We start from the raw sequence: 10,062 nt of genomic DNA on the forward strand, positions 1-10,062 counted from the left end.
AACGTTTTTGTGTGAGCGTTACCGTTTTTAATCTATCTGAAAGACATATACAAATAATTAAACACGTGGCATAAACTAGAATCTTTTCAAAGCAGGGTCTCTCTTGCAAAATAACTTCAGGAGTCAGACAAACAAAATGGTGAAAAATGAAAAAGTATGGGACCTGTAACTCCCCACCCTATCACAGTATGGTAATTCAGTATAAATTCATATGTGGCTTCTCAGATTGTGTTCCTCAACATGAATAAATAATGTCCATGTCCTCTGGTATATTAACAAAAATGTTCAATGTACACAATCAGTAAATATCTAAAAGGGTGTATGATAAAATGACACTGAGGGATTGTAGATTTAGGAACACAGGACAATGGGGACATAGGGCAGTGGGAACATGAATATGCTCTCATCCAGTTTGTGTTGAAGTGCGGTTCGGTCCATAATGGCTAAAGTTTGGTGCAGATGATTGGGAAAAGGTTGTTGTGTCTACTGCTTTCTTGTTGTCTGGAGACAGTGTCACCTAAACCTTTTGCTGTTTGGTTTAAGGTGAAAGACAAACAAGGGCAAATTAAGTTATATCACTGACGTCCTGCATACTGACTCTTGCTGCAAAATAAACATTTGGTGACAAATAAAGTTTAAGGTCAGGCAGACTTTTGTAAAGGTTTTTGTGACCCAAATGCTGGCTTTGTCAATAAATATTGTTGTGTCAAGCCATCACCCACCCACCGTCAACTGATCTATCTGATAGGACAAGTGTCTCTCATCCTCTTGTCCCACCCATACAGTTGATCCTCATATAGGCCTAAGTTGCCAGAATGTTTATCAAGTCATCCGACTGAATAATGCATAAAACATTACGGAATACATCCCCAAGGCCTTCGAGTGGCGAATGAGATGGTCCATAAGCATGATTGGAGGAGGTGCTCAGCCTTGGAGGTGGGATTTTCAAAAGATCATGGATAATCACATATAAAAGCAGCAACAGACACAGGTGGTCCCCTTGTGGATCGCCCCAGTCAAACTGATGTGAAGCCATGGCAAAACATTGGAGCGCCACCTCTTCTGTGTTCCTGGCACTGCTGGGGTGCTTGGTTGGGACCTTGGTGGAAGGTCAGTTCCAGAAACCTGCCTATAATCCTTCACCGAAGGGTCCTCCCCGCCCACAGGCGCCGGAGATGCCTCCACCACCTCAGCCACCAATGTTTGTTCCCCGTCCACAGGCGCCAGAGATGCCTCCTCCACTTCCACAGGCACCAAAGCTTCCCCCTCCACCACCTCCACAGGCACCAAAGCTTCCTCCTCCACCACCTCCACAGGCACCAAAGCTTCCTCCTCCACCACCTCCACAGGCACCAAAGCTTCCTCCTCCTCCACCTCCACAGGCACCAAAGCTTCCTCCTCCTCCACCTCCTCAGGCACCAAAGCTTCCTCCTCCACCTCCACAGGCACCAAAGCTTCCTCCTCCACCTCCTCAGGCACCAAAGCTTCCTCCTCCACCTCCTCAGGTACCAAACGTTCCTCGACCACCTGCAGCTCCTCCTGTCCAGAGCTGTGAGGTAGCAGAGGGCCAGAAGATCCCATGTGGAGGTCCTGATATCACCGCTGCTGCTTGTGACGCCATAAGCTGCTGCTTTGATGGTCACCAGTGCTACTATGGAAAAGCAGGTGAGTATTTGAAACTATATATCTGATAACTGCTATTTATTCATTAGTGAACAAGGAATTTTGTTAAGGAATGGAATATATAAAATCCTTTACTCAACATTTAATGTCTATTTCTGCCCTTCGTTGAATGTAATTTAGCTTTTTAACCTATAAAGACCTGTTTCTTTGCTGCCAGTGACTGTGCAGTGCACCAAAGATGCCCAGTTCATTGTGGTGGTGGCCAGAGATGCCACTCTGCCCAACATTGACTTGGAGTCCATATCTCTGCTCGAGGGAGGTCAAGGCTGCACTCATGTTGACTCTAATTCGGGCTTTGCCATCTACCAATTCCCTGTTACCGCTTGCGGCTCTGTTGTTATGGTAGGATCTTTATTTTTCTTTATTTGAAAACACCTCAAAGTGACATTGAGAAGTATCTATGCAAATTCTTTCCCATTGGCACATCTGCCTGTTGTCCCTTGCAGGAGGAGCCTGGTGTTATAATCTATGAGAACAGGATGTCCTGTTCATATGAAGTGGGAGTGGGGCCCCTCGGGGCCATCACCAGGGACAGCACCTATGAGTTGGTGATCCTTCACTGTTTCACTGTCAAAATAGAAGTCCTGAGCACAGAACATAATCTCATAGCTGTCTCTTTTCAGGTTGTTGTTCCAGTGTAGGTACATTGGCACCTCTGTTGAAACTCTGGTTGTGGAGGTGCTGCCGATAGACAATCCTCCCCCTCCAGTTGCTGCTCTGGGACCCATCGGTGTGGAGCTGAGACTGGCCAACGGGCAGTGCTATGCTAAGGGTTGTAATGAAGGTAACTGCATGCAAGCCTGTCTGAAAATCATGTCGTAATGTTGGCTACGATTTGAACTGAATCTCTCCTGTCACAGAGGAGGCAGCCTACACTTCGTTCTACACGGACGCAGACTATCCTGTGACCAAGGTGCTCAGGGACCCTGTGTATGTGGAGGTTCAGCTCATGGGCAAGACAGATCCCAACCTCGTCCTGAATCTCGGCCGCTGCTGGACAACCACTGGCCCCAACCCTCACAGCCTGCCGCAGTGGGACCTTCTGATTGATGGGTGACTAAAATGACAATTCCTACAGTGCTATTTATTGAAACATGTTGAGTAACAATCAGTTTGGAATACCTGTGTATCTGTTCAGTGGGAATAATGACTGATGCAGTGAACACACTGATTCCTCTATCTATTCAAATGCAAATACCAGTAGAGAGGATTTAAATACTGTATTGGAATCTATAGACATTATAGGCTTAAATTAAAATAAATAAATAAATAACCTTAACTGCATAATTTTAAGTTTTCCCAGCAACTAATCATGTAAACTGAGGAATTATAAATTTGGCAACAATTTGCAAAACGTAGAATTTGTAAATTTGCTAAATTGCAGGAGACTTTGAGACATTAAAAGTTAACATTATTATTTGAAAGCAACAAAATATTTGATAACCAGTGAAGAAAAAAAAAACTTTTAAACCACAAGTGTGACTGAAAATGAAAAACTCCAGTTTGTCATCACCTTGTCATCATTTGCTCTGGGTGCAGGTGTCCAAACCCCAGCGATTATTACTTGAGCTCTTTAGTTCAAGTGGGTCCCTCTTCTGGCCTGGACTTCCCAACACACTACAAGCGCTTCATTTTCAAGATGTTTACCTTCGTGGATGCCCAGTCTTTGGCCCAACTGAAGGAGCAGGTAATGAATAGGTGCAGTGTAACCACTGACATTAAAGTAGTACCTCTTCACTAACACAGTTTTCCCTGTTCAGATTTACATTCACTGCAGCACTGCGGTGTGCACCGCTGGACCAGGACATTCCTGTGCCCAGTCGTGCCGCAGGAACAGTAAGTTGTGCATTTGTAATTTGTGGAATTGAGGAAGATTGTGTAGGATTGTTGCATTGTGGCTGCATCTGACCGTGTTTCTTATCTTTCTATAGAGAGAGACACGAAGGCTGCGGACTTGAGGAAGGCTGACCCCAAGACTGTGGTTTCCAGTGGTCTTGTGATCATGTCGGCCCCTCTCCAGTAAACAATGCTGAGTCAAGTCAAAGGATTAGATTAGAATATTTAGTAAAAGATTTGAAACCTCTACCATGATTGAGTTATCAGTGGTGTGTAATTTAACTGTTATGTATTTGCAATGCATGTCAAAGCCTGAGAGAGACCCAAAGGTTGGTAGCAGGGAGAAGGAAATGGGGCCCAAAACCATTCTGGTAAAACTGGTAACCAAACAAATTGGCAATGAAGTGCTAAGTGTGAGCTTTTTTAAAAATGGCTCTTGAGGCTAAATAAAACTGAAGGAGAGAAGGTTATCTTTACACCTGGGTATAATTGATGAAATTAACCTAACTATATCAAAATTGCAAGGACAAAATGTCCTTGAAAAAGGGGCGTTTGAGAATATTTAAGTTATTGATACTCATGGGAAACAAAACAGACCTTTCAAGGTGACCGAAACAGCAGTGAACAATGTTGCCATTAACTTAGAGACATTTTAACCAACATGGACTGCAGACATGAACCCTTGTAGTGTTTTACGACTCTCCTAAAATAAATAATAATAATAAAAAAAAGATAAATAGAGCAATGGTCTTGACATGTGCTCTTGGAAGAGCTCTTGAAATGTTCTTTCAAAATTCATGTAATATTATACAAGTGGGCCTATTTGTCATGAGACATACAAATTGTAGAGAAGACATAAAGCATAGCAAACACAAATACACAGTTTTGCAGTTTTACGATATTAAGTATTTGAAAAGTTGTATAAGTATTTGAAAATGTTGACAAAGTAATGCTGCTGCATCATTTCACAGAGCACAAGACTTCACCAAAAAAAAAAAAAAAAAAAAAAAAAAAGATGCATTACAAATCTCCTCACATATATCACAACTTAACTATGAAAAGAAATTGCATGTTTATTTTGATGCACATTATTGAAAGTTTTGGAGTGCAAAACTTTAAGCAATGTCAACCGATAGATGCTGAGATGATGTTGCCAAGAGCAGTTTTTCTAGTTCTTCTTGACAGTAGGGAGGAGAAAGGCGCTGGTAAGGGAGTGAAAGGTGAATAATTTTATATACGATGGTAACTATAGAAAATATGAATGGGATTTGCAAGAAACACCAAAAATAGTCTGTGCCTCACAGAGGCTTACTAGACATGCTGTTTTGTTCCATGAAATAAAACACATCAACCAACAGAACTTTGGTGAATTTTCATCCTTCAGTTCCTTTATGATTATTGCTAACAATGTGCCACTCTTCTTGGAAAACCTTGGGAAATACCTATCTAGGACTTGGTTGTGATAAAGATATATGTTCAAGTAAAGTAATTTAAAAAAATCCAACAACAAAGGTAACAAAGAAAACAAAGGACAAAGGTAATGCTGTATGGATGTATTTTATCCCCTGGAGTAATAAGCTTTATATCTCATGAATGTCCATTCCACACAGCCCTAATTTATGGCTGTTTTTGGAAATCCCATTCATTTTATCCAAAGGGATTCTGAACTGCACATCAAACAGTGAAGATGCAAACCCATGACATATAATATGACAATAAACTCCCACTGCAGTTCTCAATTCAGGCTGCTTTTGGTCGAGAAACAGTCGCAAGAAAACATCTGCAGAATAATTTTCAGTGGTGTAGGGCAACAATTTGCAATGTGAACCCACTTTACATGGCAAATTAACAGGTTAAATATGAATAGCCCGCAGTCAGCATGTGGTGTGGATACTATTTTGATTATGCCTTTCAAGTCACGCCTATGATCACATGTGACATTATTTGCTTTTGCATCCTGAATGAGTGTAAAGGACTAAATGGCAAGGCTTCAGAAACCACCAGATCAGGATTTATTTGTTGCCAGTTGTAGATCACCATTGATCACTGATTGTCTTGCAGGTGAATCTCAGGTTTACTGACATAAAAAGAAAAAAAATGGTGCATTCTCTATTGGTGGTATTGCTGGGGAGTGTTACTGTGGTACTCAAGCTAACAAGTACAACAAATCTCTAAGTCTGCAGTAGAAAACTGTTCTGTGGTGTCTTTATCAAAATGAAACAGTAACATTTTATCCAAACAGTTTCTGGCACCGGTGATGATAATTTGGTTTGTTGCCCTTACAGAGCGGAGCAAGAAAGTCTTTGTAGGTTTTTGCTTGAAGAGGCCCTCGCCACATGACTGTATGAGCATGTGGTTAACCGACATTAACGGATCAAAGTAAAGCATAGACCCCTCACCGAAAAGTGTACACACAACCTCCGAGTCCTCTGTCGTTCCTTTTCTGGTCAGACCGCTGTTGACCGCCTGCTAGAAACCCCCAACACAGTCCATGCCTCACAACGCAGCGATGGTTTTCCTCCTCCGTCAGTCAGACTTGTCCTTCTTCTTGCTTGCTCCTCCTCCTCCTATGGGAACTTTGGAGACCACTGCTGAGCCTACAGCAGTCACTCCTCCGGCTACGGCACATACTCCTCCTTTGACGGCCCCCACTGCAACCGACGGCACCGCGGCCACAGTGGTGACGGCAGTCTTGGTGAGGCTCAGGCTCTGTCCTCCTATCCAGGCCACGCCACCAACTGTGGCTCCTACAACCCCCTTGGTGGTGTTGAATAACCGCCCAAACATGCCGGGCTGCGTCTGTGGGTGGTCCTTGTGCGTGTCTGTGCAACAACAAATGGTACACCGATTCAATTTATCACTGTGCCACAAATCCTCTCCCGAAACAAACCTAAAAGCAGTTTGTTCACAGACTGAACTAGAACAGGTGGTGCTGCGCTTGCTGGATCCCGTCCCTATGTTTACTTGTCACCACCAGGGGGCTCTAGTGGGTTCATTTTGAATAAAATAATAATAATAATAATAATAATAATTTAGTGACCTTTGCCTCAGAAATACTTTAGTCATCTGTCTCTGATTTGTCAGCATTTTTGAGGCATCCACACCATAGAAATGCATGCTTTTGTAGCTTGTTTGTATGTTAAAAAAAAAAGGTTGTTGCTAATTATCACCATATCTTTTTTAATAATCTGAAAGCCATCAGTGCAATTACAAAAACCAAACTACTCACAGCTATGTGGTTAGCCACCCATGACGATGATGATGATGAGTTGCACAATTACAACATCAACCACACACACGGCATACAGAGCAGCATTCGCACAAAAAAACCTACCTGTAATTTTATATTGCTTAACACTTTGACCGCAATCGAAAATCTAACAGGCAGAGCAACAACGTCTGTAAAGTCTGTGGCAGTGCTGGCTTTTTGTTAGCAAAGTAATTATTTTGGTTGGCAGAATTCAGTGAATGCAGCTAATTTAAGATAGAAACATGCCGATAAAAACGTCCAAATTTTTAGTAGCATTTATCATCAATCGAGACAGGAACGACATAACTGATGCGAAAACCCAAGGATTTTACCCACAGAGAAAATACATTTGACATAGAAATCCATATTTGGATTTCCATATTTCCCCCCAATCAGCATAAACGATGATATATCTGATCTAAGCAAAATTTCTTCAATCAACAACCAAAGCCATACTGATCCCACTGAACAGCATGGTAATGTTAGATGTGATGTTAGAGACAAGCAATATTCCTGAAAGAGTTTAACCTCTACTTTCTAAGTTTTAAAATAAACTGTGTTTCTTATCGTCAGCTCCTGTTCATGATATGATTCTGCTGAAAGATGACAAACAATAACAGTGAAGCATCTCCAAACCCTGGGTGTTCTGGCATAATCTACAACCTCTGACCCCACTGTCATGACATTAAGATCAATCAGCAAACAACCAAACATACCTGCATCTGATGGCTCATCTTTGAGGTATGCAGGCGTGTCGTCGGGTACCTGCTCTGTTTGACTCATCTCTCTGTGAAGATAAATGATGCAATTACCCCGAAAGTCAACAGATTTTTTTTTTTTTTTTTAAAAATCTCAATTCAGAGTGTCTGTCTGAAAAATACTCTGGCCATTGCCTGAAATTGCCTATAAGTAATTTTAAGCCTGTAGTCGAGCCTGCTTTAGACAAATGCTTTAGTTTAGGGGGTAAATCTAACTTTTTTAGTGATTTTATCCTCATACAGTCATTTGATTTGTTCTTCCTGGCTCTTCTTATGAGCTGCTTTGAACTCTAACCCAATTTAATCCTAAAATACCAGGGATTCCTGCGGTAAAACATCCTCCGAATATGCTCCGGATTCTTACCTGGCCTTATTTCAAACCATACAAAGTTCCCTATATCCAAGACACCCAGGCCAAATGTCATTCGTTTGGTATAGAACTGGAATAGGCAGATCTGGTTGCTCTTAAAATAAAAGCCCTACCTCAGTTTGGGCATGCTGACAGCACAAAACAAGGCAGACCTGTTCACTGTCTTGTCACAGAGTTTAAACACCAGATGGGAAGCCAACTCAGCTTTTACAGCGAGGCAATCGATGTCGACTCATACGGTTTAAAAAAAAAAAAAAAAAGAGTTGTGCAGCAGCCCCTTTGTTTCAAAAACATGGAAAAACCACAGTGTCTTCAGGGCAGAAATGACTTCTGAAATGTTAACCCACTTTAATCCTCGGTAGATGCTCTGGAAGCTCTTAATTTTCTGCTTTTTTGCATCTCAGCTGAAAATCTCCATCCACTGAACTTGGTTAAAACGTCAGAAACTTGACACATTTTTCCTCTTGAGGAATTAATCTTTTGACTTGCACGGCATCCACCCTGTTAAAAATAAGATTATGAAACCCAACCACTTTACAAACTTATGTAAGCCAGGCCTGTTAAACCTGCACTTTGTGTATCCTGTAACTCTCTCATTATTTGTGCACAGGTTAATCCAGATTGTTGGGGAAAACTTGGCCAACAAACTGATTACACTTCATGTGGAAACAGTTTTTTTCTCTCACCATGCACATGGAGCTAGGACGTGAGGCAGTCTGTGTTTTTTTTTTTTTTTTCCCAACTTGGCAAACAGTGCAGCTTACATAAAATACAACCAGGGCGTTAGGTTGACACTATAATGCGGTTTAAACTGGCTTGGTGGATGCCACGCAAACACCAAACTAAAATTAAGCTCATAATGCCACCGAGCGAAGAAATTTGGTAAGACTGGAGTACATATGTTGAATACCTCTCTGTTTGCGTCTTTAAAATAAAGGTTTTAGACGCTGGGCTATTTTTTGGTTAACTAATTTGTTTACGTGTTTTATTTTCTGCCCCAAGTTAACAATGGCGCAAACCGCGGCACTTGAACGCCGCACTACATCGCACAAACGTGGCGTTTATGGTGACCAAAGCTGCTTTTTAAGACTTTCAGAGATAAACCGGTGCGTTTAAACTGATGTTTTCGTCTTTTTATCGGTGACCTCGAACAATATGGAGCCCTAACTTTTTTGTCCGCTCGTCTGGAGGACAAATGGTAGCCCCCCCCTCCAAAAAATTATCTGTACCCAAGACAAAAAGTGCAGCAGCATCCTGCGGGAGTTCTCACTTTCTACCCCGTGACCCTCAAACAAACAGCCTTTTTTCTCTTACCTTGTTGTTTTGTAACCTTATCAACCGGCTCTAATGTGGCTGTCGGCTAGTTAACTAAACAAGTAGAGACTTTATTGTCCAACTGGGCCTGCTGGTGAAGTTGTCTTGTCTGATTTTTTGGACGAGAACTTCAGTCTCCACCCACCTCCGAAAAACAAGACACACCAACAACAACAACGACGACGAAGAAGAAGGGTCAGCCCGCCGCCCGGGTTTGAGCCAGGAATTACGATTATATTCCCAAATTACGGCGTGTGGAAGTTGTTTATGGGAGCTAATTGTTCGTTTTTAATGAGGTTGGTTTATTGTCATATCGCTGTGTACACATGGGCGTGTTTGTCTGTAGGGGAGCGCTTTTCTTCTTCTTCTTCTTCTTCGTCTTTTTGTTTAATGGCGGGTGGTGATCTGCGATTAAGGCGCTTTACCGCCACCTGGTGTTGTGGAGTAAAGGTCAGCGAAAAAATACTCTTATTGTCTTTATTAACCCAGTTTCCTTGAAGAATACAAACAAGGCTTTATAGTTTTCCTCCTTAAATAAATAAGATATATTAGACATAAATTATTATGACTTTTTTTTAGTTTCCTGTGTGTGTTATTCTTATGGCAGTGGCACATAGGGAGCATTTCTTCGTGGGACACCGCCCCCTAAACACACACACACACACGCGCACACACACACACACACACACACACACACACACACACACACACACACACACACACACACACACACACACACACACACACACAAATGAAGTCCTTATTTGTTTCAGGTATATCTGTTGGTCAGTTTTAGTGAATGTTCACTACTTCAGTGTCAAAAAAAAAAAAAAAAAAAAAAAAAAAAAAAA

The 10,062-nt window shown here is 41.8% G+C and overlaps 2 protein-coding genes across 3 annotated transcripts; one reads left to right on the top strand and one right to left on the bottom strand.

The window, feature by feature from the left end:
- The first annotated feature begins 1,034 nt into the window (after positions 1-1,034).
- LOC115361004 (zona pellucida sperm-binding protein 4-like) lies at positions 1,035-3,706 on the top strand. Its single transcript, XM_030054240.1, has 8 exons — positions 1,035-1,665; positions 1,841-2,025; positions 2,130-2,227; positions 2,307-2,467; positions 2,544-2,736; positions 3,223-3,370; positions 3,444-3,519; positions 3,615-3,706. The coding sequence occupies exons 1-8, from the start codon at positions 1,035-1,037 to the stop codon at positions 3,704-3,706; spliced, it is 1,584 nt and encodes a 527-aa protein (XP_029910100.1).
- A 691-nt stretch (positions 3,707-4,397) lies between these two features.
- tmem263 (transmembrane protein 263) lies at positions 4,398-9,576 on the bottom strand. Of its 2 annotated transcripts, none has more exons than XM_030052958.1 (3): positions 9,357-9,576; positions 7,486-7,556; positions 4,398-6,341 (listed from the first exon to the last, which is right to left on the bottom strand). In XM_030052958.1, exons 2-3 carry the CDS (start codon positions 7,550-7,552, stop codon positions 6,046-6,048), a joined length of 363 nt encoding a protein of 120 aa, XP_029908818.1. In that variant the 5' UTR covers positions 7,553-7,556; positions 9,357-9,576; the 3' UTR covers positions 4,398-6,045. The 2 variants fall into 2 exon arrangements, with proteins under 2 accessions (XP_029908818.1, XP_029908817.1); XM_030052957.1 differs by having other exon boundaries at positions 9,212-9,574.
- Positions 9,577-10,062: the final 486 nt, after the last annotated feature.

Source organism: Myripristis murdjan, chromosome 6 (assembly GCF_902150065.1).
Source record: "Myripristis murdjan chromosome 6, fMyrMur1.1, whole genome shotgun sequence".
In the NCBI taxonomy this organism is placed as follows: domain Eukaryota; kingdom Metazoa; phylum Chordata; class Actinopteri; order Holocentriformes; family Holocentridae; genus Myripristis; species Myripristis murdjan.